Here is a 22319-nt window from a genome sequence, read left to right as displayed (position 1 = left end):
TCATAACGATCCTTAATCAATGTCTAATTGACTCTAAAATATCCAGAGTAAAATTCATATTAATACAACCTTAGTTGCAACAAATTTTAGTTGATCTCATGAACATTAATAAAGTTCTCAAGAAAACAAAACAACAGCTACCAGGTATGTCATTAAAACTTGAAACATCCAATGAAAATAGGGTACTTACTAGCATAAATTTTAATTGCTTGGGTTGGAACTAAATTATGCCAGGCGCATGAATAATTTATTATAATACCATCTTGGATATCAACACAAAATATAAGTAGGGGAAAAAGAAAAAGTTGGGAAAGAACAAGTATTTTTAGTAACAGCAGGTTGAACCTTGTTAAACCAAACAAGGATTATTTCCTTCTTATAAACAAGTTGAACATAACATTGATTACTAAGGTTCTTATTCACTCTTATAAGCCTAATTAAACCAAAGATTACTTCCATCTTATAAACTAGCATCCAGTCAAACCTAATTTGACATTATAAATAGATTACTTTACTATTACAATATTATTTCTAGAATTTGATATAGCTATATAAATAGAAGCACATCCTGTCTTTAAAGATAAGCACTTACAGATAAACAAGTTTTATTTATTATGATTTAGCCAAACCAAATATAAAGTACAAATACAAACAAAATGTTCTTACCAAAAACCATAAGTCATAGGATGGAGCTAAATCTAGGGCAGTCTGACAAAACTGAAGGAAATTCTGAGCTTCAGGATGCTTCCTGTACAACTGTAAGTAACTGAGCCACAAAATGGAGTCTTGTCGGTTCTCTTCCAGCCCACGAGCCAAAACATTTAAAGCTTGATCCAAACATTCCACTGGAGACCTACAACAAACAACAAAGTAATCTGCTGAGAACAACTTCATTTCACAGAAAGTCAATAGTGTCACAAACTGCTCATTATAAAATGTTTTCAAATAAATTTCATGACCAATGGTTGCAAATATTTTGTCACAATAAAATGTAAAAAATAAAATAATTGTCAATAAAAATAGGGCGATGCTACTAAGAATGAATACATTGACTCACCTGTTAGGATCAGTCAACTTCTTATGCGCCAGCCTCTGCCAAAGCTCTGACTTTGTTTTATCTTCCATAATCTCTGCCTCAAGAGAGAGAAGGTCTGTGCTGTCCGCAGTAAAATAGCGAATGTCTTCCTCATTGATAACAACATCCTTATCAACAACTTTTTCTGTATCTGAAAGTACAATCTCCAGATTGTCATTGAACCACACAAGTCATAGGATTGTTGAGCTTTCATAAATTAAAATAAATAAATTGTTTGTTTTTTTTAACTTAAATAATAGATCTAAAATTTGTATTAAGTTGATATAAACCTGTTCTTTCTAAACTTAATAATGTAAATATCAACTAGGAATTTCCAGTGAAACAAACTTCTGAAAGCAATGTTTCTACTTACTGATAGATTCAACTCCTTGTTTAGTTAATCTTTGGTTTAGATGTAAGCTCAAGCCTGTTTCTTTCTTGGACTGGGGTTTCCAACTTCTTGATTCTAAATTAATCATATGAGGAGGACCTGGGAAAAAGGTCACCAAGTAGGAATAAGTACAATGTAAACATGTAACCCTACATTTCCCTTTAAGTCCCATAGTATTAGATTGAAAAGAAACAAACTTACTCTTCTTAGCAGCAGACTTGACTTCTGATGATAACCAGAGACAGAGTTCATCTGTTGTAATCTTACCTTTACTTTTAGCTAACACATTCTCGACATAAGAACCTAAGTGTGGTGGAAGGAAATAGAAAAATGAAGTCTAAATACAACACATTCTCCACATAGAAACCTCGAGTATGGTCAACTGAAAGAGGGTTTGAAAATTAAAACTCTAAGCCATTTAAAACAGAGCTGTACTCACACATTAAACAATGTATATTTGGATTGCATAGAGCACTGCAGACTGACCTGAACTGCCTGTTAGTTTTTCTTTACAAATTATTCATCTGCATGTGATTGTGCATTCTTAGTTGAGCATGATAGAGAAGTACAAATGATTGAGAATTAGGAGTTAATAAGGAGCTGTATGAGTAGAAAACTGGAGACTGACCATTGGTCTAAGATGAACACCTTTTTAACTTACTCTGACAGCAATGCCTCAAAGTAATTTTTAGAAACATCACAGTTCATTTCTTCTCTGCCACCATAGCCAACATCAGATGGATAAGTTAACTAAAAGCCTACTTTATTTTAAATCTTAGTTATTTTCATATGTTTGTAACTGATCAAAAATTCCTGTTTTTACTTTTGGTGGAGCATGGTTTCCTCTATGTATGTTTATTTAGTTTTGAATTTATATAACCTTTCACTATGAAGATAAGTAAAACATTCAGCACACTTTGAAATGTAGCACATCTAGAGTATTGAGTCTTTAATTTCTCTAATTACTGCCATATTTTACTGAAACATATTTTGCAAATATACTTACCAATACACTTTTCTATTTCAAGAGGGGTAGCCTTTTCTTTGACACCTGCCAACTCTGGACAGTAAGAAACAATATCTTCTAGTAGTTCTTTTTCAGTCAGTATGTAGTCTTTGGGATGTTGCCTTTAGAATTTAGAAAAAAAACTTTTAGTAAGACATGTACCTATTCAAATAATATGTATTTTATGTTCCTTATATTTCATGTAACAACTTATATTTAATTTAACAAATGTAGAATGAAATTCAAAAACATTTTTATAATCAATTAACGGAATTTCATCAAAATAAATTTACTAAATCAAATATCTAATCATTGACAAAAGTATATAACGCACTGAAGTTTTGAGAATTTTGATACTCACTGTTGGCAGGAATCATCATTACAAGTTCCCTGCAAGTCATATGGACAGAAAACACAATCTGGGTTGATTTTGTTAGAATATGTGACACTCTGGAAACCTAAATTTTCCTTTGTTCGGAAAAAAGAGCTCAATCTATGGATGAAAAGATGTTAAAAATATGACCATGTCTTTCATTTAACTGTAAAGTTGACAATGGACATCCAGCTAAGACAGAACTCACAAATGACAATGAAAACATTCAATCACCTGTAAGATTTGAACATCAGCAGTGAACTTGTGTATGTAAGTGGAGTTGACAGTCTACTCCACTCATGTCTCCCTTTATCTTTGTGATCTTCTAAACACAGCTTCAAGTGAGGAGAGGAACTCTGAACAACAAAACAAACACTGGAGATGTGAATATATACATCACAGCATAACACAAAATGGATATATAATTGTTGAAACCAGTCTTTTGATATAATATATGGTAACAAATTTTCACAAATTCTAATCTAAAAAACTTTAAAATCTTAGTTCTGAATTATTATTATAAACTAAATTAATCTTAGTTTTGAATAATCATCATAAAATTAGTTAATCTTAGTTCTGAATAATGATTATAAACTAAGTTATTAATTAAATTACAGACCATGTATCAATCAAAACTATTAATGACTGTACTTTAAATTAAATTACTACAGCTATTATACTTCATTAATTACCTTTACAAGGCTTGTTAATGGTTGATTAAAAGAGATGTAATTCAAACCTTTTAGGTATTTTTCCATTTTCTCAGCCTGCATAAACAAATGAAAAGATTGAAACAATGGCTTAGATAAAAACAAATTCATGTTTGACCATCAGATAATATTGAAATATCTTAAAGTTTGACTGAATCCTAGAATCAAGTTTTCTCTAACCTGAAGTTTACATAAGTGATTCAGTTGTGTACCAGAGGGCATCTTAAATGTTGTCTCTTCCTGGTCAGGGACTGGCTTAGGAACATCTCTGAGTGCCTGTTTTTCCTTCAGCTTACTCCGAGGTGTCATGGGAATGTTAGGAGTATTGCATGCTGTTATGTCAATCAAAGACCTCCTACGGTTCTTGGTCACAAAGTCGGGCTTGGCATTTGAATCAATTCTAATTAAATCTTGAGATCTGGCACTAGATTTAGACTTCACAATGACAACACTGTTAGGTGTGTCCTTCTGCTCTGAATTTTTTAGCTCTTTTAATTTGATTAACTTTTCAGCTATTTCTTTTTCCTTTTCTATTAGCTTCTGTTTCTCCAGAGCAATAGATTCCGCTCTTGTGAGACCCGTTGTTGCTGAAGTAGACATTGCCTATAGATAGAAAGTATATAAACATTGTGGTAGACAGCTTGAAAATGTCCAACTTAAACCCTGAAGTCACAGACTGGCAAAATTAAGCAAGTAGATTAAATACAGTGAACATTGCAAAGGCAGCCAATAATAATCTAGTTACCACTAAAAGGGAACAGTAGAGAGGCAATGTTGGGTGAGGCATTCACTTCTTTCTCTAGCCAGCTTTTAACTGCTGAGCTGTAAGCTCTATTGAAGACTGTGCCAAGGAAAAATTGTTCCCTCAGTTGTCCAACAACAGAATGTTGGTTATGTTGGGCTGTAAGGGTCGTGGAGTCTGCCTAAGGTGGATTTTGGAAGGATGAATTCAAAGAGGCTATAGTTTCATAAGTGTGGGTGCAGTGGGTGAGGCATCAAACTAAAATGGTGAATGGTACCATGCCAAAGGCAAATTATTGTTGACCAGTTGAGATGTAAGTTACTTTTAAAAGCATTGAAGAGTACACCTGATGAAAACTGGGTTTTGGAAAAGTGAAGCAGAGAACTTTCACCAGGAAACCCAAAAATAAACCAATGGCAGAGGTGATTCATCAAAAAACATAAATATACACACGGCAGACAAAAAAAATGCATCAGATGTGTGGCGAAATATGTAAGCCAAAGCGGTCCTTGCATAGACATTATAAACTGCATATTTCCTATTATTTTGTTAAAAACATTTATAGCATTGACTAAAGGATCTGTGATAAAATTATTACACAAAAATAATAACCTTTCAATACAAAGCCTAAAACAACAAGTCCATTGTTTTATATCATTAAATATGAATGATGTTAACCCATTCTATTTCATTTTTGTTTTATACTTATATTACAAGATTATTCGGAGAAATGGGGGGAGGGGTTTCATTACAACAGAGGGGAAAAAACATTAGACATTATCACAGCATTCCTTTTTAATCCCAGTTGCAAAATTCGCCTGATAACTAAACTTGTATAACCTACAACTGATCCCAAAATATTTTAATAATATTAAAAGAATAATAAAGTAAATACAATGAAACCTTCAAGATTTGTTCTGATTCTTTAGCTAATCTTGGTATATATGTAGGTCCAAGCAGCTTTTTTCCCAATGAAACTACACTGGCTTCTTTTACTTTCAAAAGATTCTTTGTTTTAACTAATTTTTTCGTCAGAGTTTGGACCTGGAAGAAAAAAAAAAAGAGGAATGTATGAACCAAAAATGACAACTAATACAATTTACATTTTTAATTGCTACATGTAAAGAGGAAAACTGTTACCTCTTTTTCTGTTTCCTCTTTTTGTGTCTTGAAAGAGTTGGCGATTTTCTCTGCTATTTTGAGCTGTTCAGTGAGTTTAGCAATACTAGCTTGGATTTTCTTTCTCTTTACTTCTGCTCCCTGCTGAGCTTTCACAATCTTCATGGCTTTCTCCAACAACTGTTTCACCAGTCCCTGCTCCTTATAAATCTTCTGTCTGTAGGGACAATAGTAAATAAAATTGTGGTTAAGTTTTCAATGATAGTAAATAAAATTGTGGTTAAGTTTTCAATGATATAAATGTTTGAGATCAGATTAAAAATATGTGTACAGAATATGGAGGCACCTGAAATTAGAAATATAACATTTTGCAAGCTTTCAGGGTACATGTAGCTACATTTACTTATTTTAACTTTAAGATACCAGTATAAACAAATCATAACAATATAACTTTATTATCTCAAAAACATTTCCAGGACAAGTGAATATATATTTTAATAGTAATATCTATGTTATAACCTCAAAGCATGTCCAGAACAAGTGAATATATACTTAAATAGTAATATCTTAGTAATTAATTGTTAAATGAATGTCTAATCCACTGATTAATTTATTCTATACAGAATGACAAGATCTGGTCAGTTCTCTTACTTGTATAACATGAGGTAAGTCTCTTCTTTCTTCAACAACTCAAACTCATTCCTTGTGCTGGATGGCTGGGGGGTACAAAGTTACTAGTATTTATTACAAAACATGAAAACTATGTTGAAAGGAGTGATTCTCAGACCTTGGTTCTAGACACCATTCAGTGTTAAAAAATGGCTTCTATAATGATATGGGAATCATGACATGGTTTGGAAAAAATAGCAATGTTTTGTAACAGAACAAACATTCCACAAGGTTTCACTTTGAACTATTATTAAATGTTGAAAGTAAGTATCCACAGTGTAAATGTCAAGCTAGAGTAAGATATATCAATGTCTAGATTTTAGTTTCATTAGAAAAATTCATAACTATGTTTATAGAATGTAGCCACAGAGTAAAAGTGAAAGATATGAGTCAAAGATGTACATAATGTCTAGGTTTTAGTTCTCTTCAAACAATGTAGTATAAAAGGAATGTGAAGTAGAACTTACATCTAACAATGTCTCAGTTTTTCTCAAGGTGTCAAGCTTTTCAATGATTTCCTCTTCACTGTCTGATGAAACCAAAGGCACTACAACTTGGGGATGAATGGGCAATAACTGAGACTGTAAGACAAAGTTTTAAGAAAACACATTAACATGTCACTTCAAGAATTAACAATGTTTAATTTAATAATTGAAGATCAGATACTTACACTGTTAAAAGGTCGCTTTTGTGGGTAAACTTGAGTCAGAGTGTCTTGTGTCAAAACCTGACGAGTATGGCCTTGCTGAGTTGGGGTTCTTATAATCAAAGACGAAGCCTCCATAAAACCACTTTTTCTGGTAACCAACTGTTCAGTTTTCTCTCTTAACACTGATAATTCATGAGTTATTTTATCTGTCAGAGTTTCTTTTGATGATTTATCACCTACAGAAACGATACGCTCAGGAGTGGAAGATTTTGAAGCCGTTTGATCGTTGGATTGTTCAGATGTTGCTAAAATGTTTCGAGCTGAAGTAAATTTTGTAGCCAAATTGGGTTTGAGTTGAGGCCCTAATCTTCTGAGGACCTCTGTTGGTTCAGAAGATTTCTCTGGCCCTAATCTCCTGAGGACCTCTGTTGGTTCAGAAGATTTGTCTGGCCCCAATCTGTCAGCTATGTTTGACACTTTTGCCTGTGTTTCTTTTAGCACATTGTCCTGTATTTTTACACTGAATGAAGATTCAGTAGTAATGGTAAGCACATTCTCAGATGATGTTAACTGCTCCTCAACAAGTTTTTCTTCTAAAGCCCCTGATACATTTGATACAGATTCATTTGGTTCCTTGCTCTGAGAACCAATAGTGTCTATGCTATTTTCATTTGCTCTGAATTCACTAGACATATTACCTAGACATGCTTTAGACTTTAACATTGTTAATTTACACAGCACAGCCAGAGTATGGGGCTGTTTCAGCTCTACATAGGAACGGAAAAGCCTGCTCAATACTGGAGGCGGCTTTATTTCTTCATCTGTCTCATCCCCAGAAGAAGTAGCTGGAACCATCTTCCAATCAGATGCTGACATGACATTATCATTGGTATCAGTATAATTAGATCTTTCTTCTGAGTAAGCTGTATGATGATATTTTGGCGACATGCCCGATGGAGATGAACAGTTGGAAAGCACCTGAAAAAAAAATAAATTTATTAGTGAACTTAGTATACTGAAATATTGTTTTAATTTCATGTTCTAAATATATTTTTTAAAGAACAGTGACAAAACAATACATGTGAACACATCAGCAATAAAATGTACAATATTTGGATTACAAAAACCTTTCTCAATACTAAATGGTAAAATAAGTTTTAAAAACATTATTGGCTAACAGCAGCATTATTTAGTTGATTTAGCTCAAAATGTTCTAAAAATTTGCACTACCTCTAATTTCGACTTCCTCTTGCCAATCACAGTTGCTAAAAGTTTTTCCCTCATAATGTAGTCATCCTCTTCAGAATCAGAGGACTTTTTCTGCTTTATACTTGTTGGAATGTAAGGAGGTGGACTGGAATATCTCTTTTGTTTATTTGGTGGTGCTTGCGGCTCATAGAGGCTAAAGCTTTCATAGATGAGGGACTTATCCTGCCTTTCTGGTGATAAAAAGGGACGATTCCGTTTAGATGTTTTGTTATCCCTGACAGAGTCATGTGGGCTCAAGGATATTCTATTTCTGGTTGCTTCATGGGGGCTCAATGCCACCCCATCTCTGACTTCTTTTGAATAACTGAAACAGCTTTTTTCTGTACTGAGATATTTGTCTCTGTAATGTTCCCTTAACACTAAAGGTTCATAAGCCTCTTCAGATGTTTTTATTTTATCTCTTGGGTATTTCTTTACAACAAGAGGAGGACTGGGGGAGAAATAAGAGTGCCTGCTGGACCTTACAGAATACTGAGAAGGTGATCTTGACAAGCTTTCCATGTTATCATCCAATATATTATTATCCAACACAGTTAGAGGTCTTTGCTGGTCATCATAGTCATTGTATGAAGGTGTAGGTGATCTATCACTTTTTTGGTGAACTTTTCTGTTACCAGTGGAATTGTTTTGGACTTGAATGACAAAATTCTGACTGACTTCTCTTACATCAGACAATGGTGAAGAACGTTTCTCTTTTTCAGTTGAGGCATGTATTTTTGGTTGCATATTTTGTATGCAATTAGAGTCTTTTTTCTTCTCAAATTCAAAATCATTCAAGGAGGAATAATCAATCTTAGGTCTTAAAGGAAGCCTGTTTTCTTCAGAGAATACAAATCTTTGAGAATTAGAAGGTGGCTTGTATGAAAATGATTTGGAGGATGTGAGATATCCAGAAGAGTTCTGAGCTTCCCGCAATTCATGGAGTTGTCTGGCTATAGACTCAGGTCCATAAACACTGGCTTCAGTTGGTGCATATCCACTATGTGTTGGGTGAGTAGCAAAGTGGTGCTGTCGACTCTGGACAAAGTCACTTCCTGACACTTTGAACTGGGATTCATTCTTATCAGGTGGCGGAGGTGGTGGAGGTGGAGGTAAAAGTGGCATTGGAGGAGGCAGGGGTGCTGACAAGATAAATGAACTATAATATGGATGTGTAGAGAAAGTAGAATGTTGATAATGAGGTGGAGCTGTTGGAGCAGGTACACTCTGTAACAAAAAATAAATGAGAACATTCAATAGTAGCATTCATAATAATAAATAACAGAGAACATTGCTATGTCATACAACTCACTCACAGAATATTAACCAAAAAAAAAAAGGGGAGGGTGGATGCCAGCATTACATTTTTTTCAAACACATAAGAAATTATCTAAGTTTCGACTTAATGTATTAAGCAGACATCGCTATTGTGATGCTTCAATACAAGTCTAACTAAATACAACTTATTTCTATTTTTCTATGTTAGCAAGATTGATCGACTGTGTTCTGGAGAATTGAGCACTACTACTGACACAAATGTTTGAATTCTATTCTTCAAAGTTCAAATTGATCCAGAAATTTAGCTACTGTGAGACCAAGTCTAAGAAAAATAAAGACAAACTTTGGCCAGGGGAAACACAATGAGATTTACAGTTAACTTTTGATCCTATTGGTTCAGAATCAAGACAATATATTTATTCTATTCGAGAAGACAGCCAACCTCTGTTGATAAGCCATAAACTAACCTTTTCAAAAGTATGCCCTTTCTACAGATAGATATTTAAACCCAGCATGAGTCCAAGTAACAGAAAATGCTGTAGCAGTTTGCATACTTTTTATCAGTGTATGATAGTGATTTAGAAGAAGCAACTAGAAAACAAAATTATATGCTCTGTAAAAAAAATTGATGGATCAAACTCACATAAGGCAATAATGGCTGCATGGCTTGCATAAAGTCTTCTCCAAGTTGGAGGTTATCTAAAGGTGAAGGATGCTCTGAAAAAAAAGTCAAATGCATAGTCAATGAGATCATATGATGGGGAAGAAGAAGGTTGTCCATTACATACATTTAAATAAAATGGAAGACTATAGAATTGAAAACCTTTAAGGAGAAGAGTTCAATGACATATTTCAGTAGACCCAGAAAAAAAAAGGGATTTATAGAATTATATAAAAATATAAATGTCTACATGTTTAGCTTTCTAGTTATTGCTATATTTTGATACTTGGGTTAAGTTTAAATTTTGTAACTCCCAACTAAAACATCATTAGTATATCAAAAGTAATGACCTGATAACGATAATAATAATACTAATTATTTTTTCCTTAACAGAACACTTGGCACATTCTGAGTATTTAGCAGACTACTTTGCTTACTTTTTTAGAGAGATTAATTCAACTGGTGGCCTACTATTTTATTATTTCATTAGTTCGCGGAACATCTATTCAATTTGGGAAACACTGTACTGAGTCAAAAGATTAAGGATGAGTACAGTATTTAATATGAAAGCCTAAAGAATTAATATATAAGCACACTAAGCTAAAATGAGTTGAAGAGATTTTTTAAGATTTTTATGCTACAAAAAAATTCCCTCAATAGAATATAATGAAACTTGTATTTACACTAAATAAATAAAATGTGTTTTTGTGCAATGAAGTGTAATATGACTCTTGAGCTCTGTAAAAACTCTAACGGTACAAAGCAGATTAGACAAGTCTTCAGTAAGAAGAAATATCTCACTAAAAGATGTCATTTGGTGATAGCCTGAAGACTCGCGAATTAGAAAAATTCAATATTTCAACAATGCATAATTTGTTTATATTTAAGCTATAGGCGATATCTATGTGAAAAAATAGGCTAAGTGACTGTTTTGAAAAATTGGTTTTAAGTCCTTAATTAAAGACTAACCAAACTGGATATTGACTTTATTTCAATCAAGTATCACCAGCCACTCAAGCCATCACCAAATATTTAAAAAAAAAAGCTTATTGGCTTGATGACAAGTTTTTTTTTGTTTTTTTTTTTTGTTTCTTTCTTAATTTCAAGCAGTATAACAGTATAACATTTTTAAAAAGCTGAAATCAATTAAATTATAATGACTACTGTAATGTTAACATTATCAATGCAAAACTAGGTGTAGAGGTCTTAATAGAACATTTACTTCAAACTTGTTTTCTCCTTATAATTAAAATCCAATACTAGATAATATTAAGATTAGATAATATCCTTAAGTTATCTGTGGGAGCAGAGAGTCAATCTAAAAATAAGCACAAAGACTGGAGACAAGAAATTAGTGCCAACTAAAAGACACAGGTACACACAAAGCACCAACACTAAAGACTGATAATGTACAGTCACTGAAAGCACGTGGGACAGAATTGATGGTAAAGGTTGATCTAGAGCATAATTAACTCTAAGTGCTGCTGAAAAGGTCACCTATGATTCACAGTCTTATATGACTTCATCAATAAATCAATACATAACAGACACAAAAAGACTAACATTTAGAGAGAATCTGTGAAGTCAAGGCATCAGTACACAAATATATTTCTATTACATGCTATTGAAAAAACTACAGAGAACAGCACAAGATTAATGGACTTCACTTTCATAAAGTCCAGGTAAGCTTTTAAACAATTATTGATCTTCTGACCTTAAAATGCCCTAATCTAGTATCATAATAATAAGTTTTATTCAAACAATTTCAAAAAGAATCTTTTTTAAACTCTTCAGAAAAATAAAAAAATTAAATCAGTAAATTTAATTTAAAAATTTTAATGGAGTGAATAGAATCAATAAATACCATCTTTTTCTGCATCACTCTCTATCTCCATTGCCACTTCATCATAGTTGTCCTCCGTTAGGCCAGATTTCCTATCAAGAGATTTCCTTGTAAATTTACTTTTTAAATCTAGGTTCTTTTTAGGAAATAATTTATGGCTGTGAAAATTAAACTTCTCACTTAAAACTGGAATTTTCCTTTGCCTCTGAAAAAAAAATGCATCAAATACATTAACTAGCTAATCATAAAATAGCTGAACAACATACTATAAAAACTATAAACAGAATTTATTCTTTCAGTATTACAGTAAATAAGCTTTTTAGCGTTTATTTTAAGAAGCTAGACTTGTAAAAGAAACAAACCTTAAAGTCCTTCATGGTTCCAGTGACTGAAATCTGTTGTTCTTTGTCATTAATAAGTTTTGAAAACTGCTCAATGGCTAGTTTTGGATCTTTTTGAGCCAATAATCTCAAATGCTCACACTTTTCTGCAAAAGCACCTTCATCCAACTTTCTACTGCTCTTAGGCATGTGCTCAGATAATGGAGTTTTTGCAGCATCTGCACAAATTATATACAATTTGTATCAGAAGTCAGCCACCTTATATTTCACAGATTTGGGACACCTAACCAAATGAATGGACTAACAGCAAACAAAACAGAATTATTGATAAGCAAAAATAAATAAAAAAAGAATTTGGAGGTTATTTATTTTTTTGTAGCTCTCTCCTACTAGATTGAAGAAAAAATTAACTAACCTTGTTAATGTTATTACTTAACTGTAATCACACTTCTTAGCTGTGTAACTTAACTGTATTAGCTAATCATACTTCCTAGCTGTGTAACTTAAATGTATTAGCTAATCACACTTCCTAGCTGTGTAGCTTTAACTGTATTAGCTAATCACACTTCCTAGATATGTGAAGTAGCATACTGTATATGACAAGTATCTTTGCTGAAAGTTCAGGAAAGCCTGATCTAAGGGAAACGTACACTTTGTTCTCCACACACAATACAATGTTTACCTCTTTTAGTCTTCTTTTGCTTGTCTTTGTTGACTCTCTGGACAGTGGACCTGAGGTCATTTCTGCTTCTTGACTTGACTGCTGATTGACCTTTAGTTGACACATCTGTTTTACGCCTCGTCTTCAATTTAGGTTTGTCTTGACAAAGTTGGGTCCCACTCTGTATCTTCTTTTTCTCCTCCTCTTCCTCATTGACAAGATCAATCACCTCTGTGGCATCTACACCTCTTGTCTCTAAGTCAACATAACCTACAACAGCAGAAAGATAGTTCCTAAGCTCACTTAGTCAATAAAGAAACACTAACAATATTTATTGCAAAGCAGTGACACACATGCAAGCTGTTTTTATTCACAAAATCTTGTACACAAAATATATGGACATTTCTTTTACCAATTCAATCTCAAATACAGTTGACTCATGATAGGTGGACAGTTATGGGATTGTGGGAGTGTTCACAGAAATTGTCATATTACTGAAGGTTAGATGCACTTCAAAGAATAGTACATATATGTCAAGAAATTATAGATTTACTTATGATGTAATAAGATATTCTCTTAAGACTTTGAGGGTATAAAATAAACAACTAAAAAGAACAATCTGAGATTTTAAAGAAAACTAAATGGTAAAGCACTTTACTTCCAAACTGAGAGGTGTTCGAATCTTGGTGAAGACTGGATTTTGAATTTCCAGATTTTTAGGACGCCCCTTATTTCACTCAACTCTAATGGTTACCTGAATTTAGTTGGGGAAATTAAAGGAAGTTGATCATAGTACAGGCCACATGACACTTTCGTTAACCTTCGACCATAAAAAACACATGACTTACATCATCTGCCGTATAGATTGCAAGGTCTTAAAAGGGTACTTGTATAAAAATAAAAAACACAATTTCAGCTTTCTCATTACTATACTAGACTACAATTTAAGCCTACCCTACATTCTAAAAAAAAAAAAAAAAAAAAAAGGGGGAATAGACATTAATCAAATAAATTTACGCAAGTGTATTAAAAAATCTGTAACAGTCTTTTTTTTTCTATGCAAACAATCCATGGTGACTTTTTCTTGAATGTATTTTAATATTTAAACATGCATGAGCATGTATACATTGAGGCCACTTTAAAAAGTGATTAAAAAGTGTCAATTTATCAAGAGTCAACTGTACATGAAATATGGGAAAAAAATTGCATTATTCTGTAACAAAGAAAAAAATTACCTGTTACAGTTGGTGTTCTGAGTGAAACTAAATTACGGTTGTGCCTTTCACTTGTAGCTAAGGCTAATCTTCTCAGTTCAACATCACTTTTTTCATCCTCAATGACAATATATTTCTCTGTCTGTTCAATACAAACAATTTGTTTTTAAACCTTGTCTTTATGTATGTGTGTAGCCACTTAGGAAATTTTGTGATTAGGATCTTAACATTTTTTAAAATTAAAATATGTTGATATTTTGGAGGTTTTTTGGCACATTGGCACAATTTAGGCCATGTCGTGCCCCAATTAAAATATGTCAACAACTTGAAAAGTAACAGTTTACAATAGTATTACCATGATAAGATATTTTTTAATCATGAATAAACAAGGACTGTGCTAATAAACAGAAAGGTGCATAATGATTTCAGAACATAAACATTCCACAAAAACAGCTTAAAAGCTGATTTCTAGATTTACAGTAAATAGAAAGTATATTTATAAGTATGTTATTTCTTTGGCTTTCTTGACAAGTTATGCTTTCCATAAATAAATCATGTTTACCTTTAGTTCCAGAGTCTAGTATTTTATTCAAGTGTTGACCAGCACAATGACCTATTTCTGTCAGAGGCCTGAACTTATTTTGCATTGAGTAAAGCTATGAATTTCAAATACTAGAGCACCCCACACCAAAACTGTTCAGCCATGAAAGAACACTGTTATGTATCTATTTCAGCAAGCAGTTACATTTCATACTAAAAACAAAAACCCTAAATATAAAAATATTTATTTTTTTTCACCTCCTCATTCAAAAGTGTGCTTTCCTGTATTACAATTGGATAAGCTCTACCTTCATCAAAGGCATCAGCTTTTTCAGACACCTTGACATTTGTTTGACTTGTGTCAAGTTTAGCTAAAAAATAAAAATAATCAATTTTTGAGAAAAAAAACTATATATATATATAGTTAGTTTTAAAAGTTCACAAAAACATTCTCACTGAAATTAACTTGATTAAATCACATTTGAACCAATCAATGTGCAGGATGTTGTTGTTTTTTTTTTGGTTAATGTTTAAATTAAAGATATTCAATGCTTATTTGTTATTTTTACCATGATTTCCAAAGGCTTTCTCCTCTTCCTCCAAATGTTTTAACTGATCTTGTATTAGAGCCTGTCTTAGAACTAGCTCATCTTCTGTACAATCAATCAAATCATCACCATGTTCTGACTTGGGAGATCCATTGATTTTAGGAGGCAGAACTTTTGTGACCTTCAATGGAGATAAGGGTCGAACAGAGGAGGCTCTAAAACGCCGCTTTTGCCACACTTTAGTTTATTAAGGCTAACATTATAAAGATCAGGTTGTCAAACTGAAGGATGACAAAATACAAATATTTTGGTTCACTAAAAACTATTCAGTACAGAATCATTTGCAATGTTAAGGGAATATCATTTCAACAAATAAAGAAAAAACAAAATTTGTACCACTTATATATTCAAACTTCTACAAGCTAAGAGACACAGAAGCAGATGTAAGTCCCATTATTTTTATAGCATCACAAAGAAACACAAATGATGTTCAAGTGAAAATTCAAAAAAAAAATTGTATATGATAAGGTTTTTTTAGGAAACTAGCCTGAGAGCCTTACTTTGGGTATTATTGATCTACTTGATTGAATTTAGATCTGTGTCAAACGTGAATGTTCACTTCAAATTTTAAAAAATTTTGCCACGAAAAATAATGTTGAGTGTGAAAATGGGCTTACCAGTACAGCCAAAATATTTATATCAATATAAAATACTGTGAAAATGGGTTTACACGATTTATTAAAAAGTTTCATTTTTATACTGATACAATTAGATACTTTTTGTTTATTTTAGGGCCTACGGTTATGGGAGGGATATTAAACATATACTACGGTCTCCACCATGATCTAAGGAACATCTATGCCAAGTTTTATCAAGACTAAGCAGAAAAAAAAAAAAAATTTTGGAATTTATAATTGTTTAAAATAAAATTGTTTAGTAATCATATAAAAAAAAAATCATTAGTCATTAGAAACAAAAATTAATTCATTGAAGATGTTTCATTTTTTTCTGTCATACGTTAGACAGGTCTCAACAATCACAAAAAGTGTAAGGATCAGAGAAAGAAAAAGTCTGTCATTGCAAAAAGGATACTTTTAGACTGTTGAGGGATTTCTGCCTGTATCTTTTGTCCCGACTCATGCTGCCTGTGTCTATTGCCACCATCCTCTAGATATCTGTAGCTTCTGCTAGACTCAACTCGCCTATTTCTTCCATCTCTTCTTTTGGATTTAAAATGATTCAGATCATTGCTAGGATCATATTTGGAGAAGTTCTTTTTAATGGGAATATCTTTTAAGATAGCAGAATGTTGATTTTGTTTGTTTTGCTCAGTTGAGTTCTCATCACAGTCATCATCTGTTAATTCTCCTTCTTCCTTGGCTCCAACAGTTGTATTACTGGATGTAATCATCATGAATACTCAGTCACACGAACAACCTGTACAAATGTTGACCTAAATTAGAAGAAAATGTGTATTAAGTTTTAGAAATATATGTTAGAAACATTTACATTATGTTTTAAAATATATGATGTAAGCATTGCACCTTTACATTTCTTTTTACACATTAAAAAAAAATGTCAAGCAATTTTTGTGATGCACCAATGATTTATAGTTTGGCTTAAGCCTCTTGATATGCAACTTTATAGACGTTCAATCTGGAATTCGAAATTGATTATTGTCTAGCCCATACTTCTAGGAGGACGGCAGTGAGCAGGGTTCAAACCTTAGACTATATAGACAACATTCTAGAAAGCATACCACATGACCAGGCAGCATTCATATTAAATGACTCTGTGTTCTTTAACACTTCAGTAAATATGATGCAAAATGTATTTCATTGCTTTTGTTTTAATTATTGTCCATGTATAGCACAATAAGATAAGAGCTACAGAAAGGGATCATTATCATGTCTATTTAAAGTTTTAAGATATTGAGATTTATCTTCCATAAATGTAAATTGATATTCATCAAATACATTTTTTAGAATATACTACTGAGCTAATCCCAGCCTAATGGTACAAGTCGAGTATGCTACTTCAGTTATATAATATATCATTTATATGTTGGAGGGTTCAAACAAGTAGTCTTATATCTGCAATGAGCTGCACAGTGGTTACTAGACCTGGCAACTCTCCATATAGTTTTTGTTCTATAGGGGAGTTTTGTGGCCAGCGTCTTGTTTGGGCCTCTTGACAGATGGTCCGCATTCACTGGTGATGCTCCACAAGGGCAAATCTCGCTATCAGTGCTAGACTATAGTTAGGTCATGTTGATGTTACTGGGGTTCATACCCTGCCTGCTGTTATCCCCCATCATCCTGCAGGAGGATTGGACTAGAAAGTAGATTATCTTCAATTCTCAAGGAATATCCGAAACATGTAAAACATTTTACAAACATTTTTTTACAGTAAATAAACAGATTATAGATCTACACAGGGCCGCCTCTACCTATTGTGCAATGAATTTAAGGGGCAGCCAAATCATTATTCCAAAGTTACTTTACTTTTTTTTTTTTTAATTTAGTTAAAATATCAGGTGACCGAGCCTCGCTCGGATGAATAATTTGTTAAGGATATATACCCGAAGTCATTTTGGAAATATTGTTGTAATTATGAAAAGGAACGATCGGGTAAAGACTATCAATCCAAAGAGTTGCTTTTTCGTTCTTTCAGTTCTCAATGTAATTGTACATGACGATTAGAATAGAAAGTCCCCCCAACAGTAGGCCTATAGAAAACCACAGCTCACGTCTTAACGTTTTACATTGCTTCTTTCGCGTAAAACTATTGGGCTATTATAGGCTTGGAAGAAAGTCTTTGCAGGAGGATAAACGCAGACGGCGAAAAGATGTGGAAATGTGGCAAAATATCTAGGTCACAGCTGGGGCTGCGCAGCCACGGGAAACACAACATTCCTCACTAATCTTGGAACTCGAAGACAAGCCTTATTATTATGGCTTTAGTAAGAATCATCAAGTGATGCAAAATCTCTACGTTATAGTGTAAAACGTGCACCTAGTATAAAAGTAAAATCGCGCATTTTTTCCTAAGAGACTTAAAAACGGCGCGTTAGTATTTTAAAGAAGCGTTATTGTGAGGCATGTCTGTTACTCCGACAGCCTTTCAGTTTACTAAAAAAAAAGATCGCCAAAAATATGTTCGGCCCCCATACGGAATAAGTGCCCTGCAAAGCATGACTGTCGGATCATAAGAAGTTCATACAATTTTGCAAGAATATCGCTGTTTGTATTGCGGTCTTTGGTGAAGTCGTTCAATAAGTCTTAGTTGCTTTCTATAAAGTACTCATGTCTCAGATCCACATAGAGGGGTAGAGAGAATCACTGGTTGACACTGATTTTTGTAGACAGGCGGAGCAATTTATTTCGCCACACTCTCGCTTGGAGGCCTCCAAAAGCATGATTATCCCTGATCACATATACACCTCTCTTTAAAGCAATGCATCATTTGATACTATGCTTCCCAGATAATAAGAAGTTATCTACCACTTTAAGGGATTATGCGCGTTGATCTTTGGGCTGAGTAAGTTTTATTGGGTGACTTCTGGAACATGACTTCTGTTTTACCGAGATTTATAGGTTAACCAAAAAAAGCGTGATGAAAATTCGTTGACCGCGAGCTGGATATCATCAGGGCCAGCCTTAGGTCTATGCTGCCGCAGTGGACCCCGAAGGTTCAAAAGCCCTGCGCTTATTCTAGGTGTAAATTATTAAATTAAATAATTATGATTTATAATAGGGTTCCTGTGGTCTCCTTGGGTTTCAAGGAGCTCCTGGAAATCTCCTGAAACTCATAAAAATGTCCTTAAAAAGACAAAATTGTCATTTTGGGGTGTCAATCAATATGGTAAACGCCAGTCTTACGCGTGATATAAAAAAAAACGGCATCATGAGCTTTCATTTAATAAAAATGTAATGCAAATACGAATTTATTTTCTAATACAAAATCTACATTTTTACTTATTATCCTTATCCCTACCCTTACTGGTCCGCGCGCAATCCATTTCACATAGGGCCCCGCAAATGTTAGGGTTGTGCAAGTAAGGCATAGATAAGCTGTGTTATGACCATTTCCTATGTTTTGGTATGGGACAGTAGACTTCGAAGCTTAAACACATTGCAATAATTCACCAACAAAATAATAACAAAGTAAATGCTACCTAGGGGTGTACGCAATTAAAGTGTAAACAATTTATAAAGCCTTTAAAACACAATAACTAATCATACAAATAGATATTTAATTTCATTATTTTTCTTCCATAGTTTCATAATGGATCAATGTACAATAAGATGGTGCGCAAATGTTTAATTACTCAATTGAATCATTAAAACTTTTTCTTGTTTGCGAAGAAAAATCTTAGTGTACTGCTGTGAGCCTAGTGACGTAAGCGGTGTCAAGTTTTTTTCGCATTGACGTCATGTAGAAAATTTCATTCATAAGACATTCTAGCCAAAATTAATTTTTCGATAATGAGCCATTTTCAAACCGATATAACGGTCGACTTCGAGTTTTCCCGATGTGGCCAATGAGTTGAGAATTTTTTTCTCACTATTATGCACATACCGTGAAATTTTAAAGAAAATCGTTAGAGCCGTTTTCGAAATAAAATTTAGAAAATTTAAAAAAAACAAAACTTTGGAAACTTAAGAAAATAATTTTAATTAAAAAATAGAACAAAATATAGCAGCGCACGAGTGAATTCCCATGGGCTTTTCCATTGGCGCCTACTCAATTCTGGCCTTGAATTTTGGCTGGTTGTTTGTACTATCTGTTTTGAGTCAAATAGCCTGCCTTGTAAGTAGATCTAGTACCGGTAATTAAAAAGCCATTGTTAAAACATTTTCACTTTTATTATCACTTTTATTATCAATGGCTGTTAGTTTAGCATAGAATATTTTTGGGTGATCTACATTAAAGTTCTTTTGTGCTCTAGTTTAAAATACATTTTAATTCTGTTATTTCATAGTAAAACTTATTCAAATAAGTTGTTTTTTTTAATTAATAATAGATCTACTTAATATTTAATGGTAATTAAATCTCCTTTTAGCGTTTTATTTTTAAAAAATGGTACACATGTATTCTGTATTGGATTATTTTTACTATAATTCAGTTTTTGATTATTGATCATCTGTATATGTACTTCAGCGTTTCTCTAGGACAGTGTTTCCCAAACTTTTGACCTATGTGTACCCCTTTTATAATTTTTGTAATATAGAGTACACCTCGATCCCCAACTACACTTAAAAGAACATAATAAATGGGTATTAAAAAAAAAACAGCATAGCAATGCATACTCCCCTCCAAAGTCTTCCCATACACTTAGGGGTACGCGTACTCCACTTTGGGAAACACTGATCTGGATGCGCGGGATCCTCTTATTGGAGGTGGGTGGGGGGTGCAACGTCCTGACAAGAAGGGGTGTTATGGAGCAGGAAAGAAGCGGTGAAAAAAATATTTTATTTTCATTGTAGTTATTAATCAATGTCTGAATGTTAGTAAAATTTAAATGACATTATTAAAAATGTTTTAAAAATTAAAATATCTTAAGTAAGAGACGTCATTTCATCTCCTAATAAGACCTTGTCAAATGTATAGACTGTTTTTGTACGAGGCGTATTAAAAAAAAAAGGGTCAAACATTTTGATGTGATTCTTCTGGATTTTTTTTTGTCTCAGAATGGTCTAATTTCTTCCAACGATTGCACTTCATTACAGTGACGGCTTTTGTGTGAAAAAAAAAATCAGCGACAGAGACGTCTAACTTAAAAAAGATCACGCCCATTACAGACGTTCGTGCGCTATATGTACCTTAAATGTCCCTAGCATAATACTGTTGATCAGGGCTGTCTCTTTATTAGCAAACTTAATATGACCCTCGACTTTTTTTTACTATGATGAATAGTGCATTCTGAAAGAAAACATATCAATATTGACCTTGTTTATATATATTCTCTCTTCTTATTAAGAGAAAAAGGAAACTTGCCACAACACTTTAAAATTACGTCTAGTAGGCAAAACAATTTGGAAAAAAAACAAAAACAAACGGATGATTGTGGATACAATGCACATTTTTCAAATTAAGATCGTCATAATTATTATGAAACTTTATGGAACATTGAAAAAGTTCCACCGTCAATAACATTTAATTTCAAATCTTTTTTTTTTCTGATTATACTTTAACTTACAATAACAAACAAGTCAAATTGTATATAGATCATGATCATTTACACTGTTCATTGTAATTATACCTGCTCATCAAATATAAAAATTCATTGTCGCAAATATAAGCGAGTTGTCTGAACGAGATCAGCTTTTAATGTTTATAAAAAAGAACCAGATTGTCAGATTTCTGAATGCACGTATATTCGAAATTGTTCATATTGCATGGTTCCTAGTTCCTAGTTGTACGCGAGGGACACAACAATGATGGATCTACAATATATATTTTATCTGTATATCTCTATCTACATTCTAATAATAAAAATATAAAATGTAATACAGATCTAGATTTAACAGTTCTTAAGTTCCATATATAGTGTTGAATACAAAAAAATGACTAGCTGCGTAGATCTATTTTATTTTACTCAAATTAGAATATGATTAGATCTCCAATAGTAGATTGACTTACTTAGAATCTATAGAACAGATCTATATCAATACAAAGCTAAACCTTATTTTTATAAAAGGACTTAGATCTAGATCTAAGTTAGTTTACTATAAATCGATCTAGATTTAAATATAAATTTAAATCAAGTCTAGATTTAGATATTGAGACAATTGAGTAGCTCACTGAGTAGGTCTATAAGTATAAGAATCTATTGAATAGATTCTAGATATTCTATATTTACTAGACTCTAGATTCTATATTGTAGTAATTTAAATATTAAATTAATAACACTAATAACAGGTGCCTGAACCTGAGACCCTGAGATGATTATGATCATGATGATGATCTAAAATTTTACTCTAGAAGAGAGTCTAGATCTAGATTAGACTATAATATATGGATAGAAGATCTAGATAAGATTATCTTATCTACTCTCTAAATTCTAAGTATTATAAAAAGAATAAAGCCAATTCATATTGATATCCATAATTTATTTTAATTCCTAGTAAGCTGTTGTAGTGTTGGGGAGTCTATTCATATTCTATTTTTAACCAAAACCAAATAAAAAAATGCCAATGGAAATTCCAAATCAGGAGGAAGATTTTTTTTTTCAGTTTTGAAAGTGAA

The 22319-nt window shown here is 32.8% G+C and overlaps 1 protein-coding gene across 8 annotated transcripts in view; it reads right to left on the bottom strand.

Moving 5' to 3' along the window:
• Positions 1–22319, bottom strand: part of LOC106078022 (zinc finger C3H1 domain-containing protein-like) — a 30655-nt gene that overhangs the window by 7619 nt on the left and 717 nt on the right. For 4 of the 8 annotated variants that reach the window (XM_056033638.1, XM_056033645.1, XM_056033646.1 and 1 more), the window contains exons 2-24: positions 16161–16521; positions 15090–15305; positions 14779–14891; positions 14002–14122; positions 12788–13036; positions 12127–12323; positions 11786–11969; positions 9904–9977; positions 7965–9209; positions 6756–7712; positions 6553–6666; positions 6068–6132; positions 5438–5633; positions 5201–5341; positions 3736–4158; positions 3538–3612; positions 3080–3201; positions 2834–2965; positions 2473–2594; positions 1668–1769; positions 1449–1565; positions 1058–1226; positions 667–853 (exon numbers count right to left, since the gene is read on the bottom strand). In XM_056033638.1, the coding sequence (XP_055889613.1) occupies positions 667–853; positions 1058–1226; positions 1449–1565; positions 1668–1769; positions 2473–2594; positions 2834–2965; positions 3080–3201; positions 3538–3612; positions 3736–4158; positions 5201–5341; positions 5438–5633; positions 6068–6132; positions 6553–6666; positions 6756–7712; positions 7965–9209; positions 9904–9977; positions 11786–11969; positions 12127–12323; positions 12788–13036; positions 14002–14122; positions 14779–14891; positions 15090–15305; positions 16161–16482 (5643 nt within the window). In that variant the 5' untranslated portion in view covers positions 16483–16521. Of the gene's footprint in view, positions 1–666; positions 854–1057; positions 1227–1448; positions 1566–1667; positions 1770–2472; positions 2595–2833; positions 2966–3079; positions 3202–3537; positions 3613–3735; positions 4159–5200; positions 5342–5437; positions 5634–6067; positions 6133–6552; positions 6667–6755; positions 7713–7964; positions 9210–9903; positions 9978–11785; positions 11970–12126; positions 12324–12787; positions 13037–14001; positions 14123–14778; positions 14892–15089; positions 15306–16160; positions 16522–20893; positions 20994–21333; positions 21518–22319 lie in introns of those variants that run through there. The other 4 variants (XM_056033641.1, XM_056033640.1, XM_056033639.1 and 1 more) reach the window with 4 other exon arrangements.

This window comes from Biomphalaria glabrata, chromosome 6 (assembly GCF_947242115.1).
Source record: "Biomphalaria glabrata chromosome 6, xgBioGlab47.1, whole genome shotgun sequence".
Classification (NCBI taxonomy): Eukaryota; Metazoa; Mollusca; class Gastropoda; family Planorbidae; genus Biomphalaria; species Biomphalaria glabrata.
Note: the sequence above shows the minus strand (reverse complement) of the source record. Positions and strands in the feature narration are given on the sequence as shown.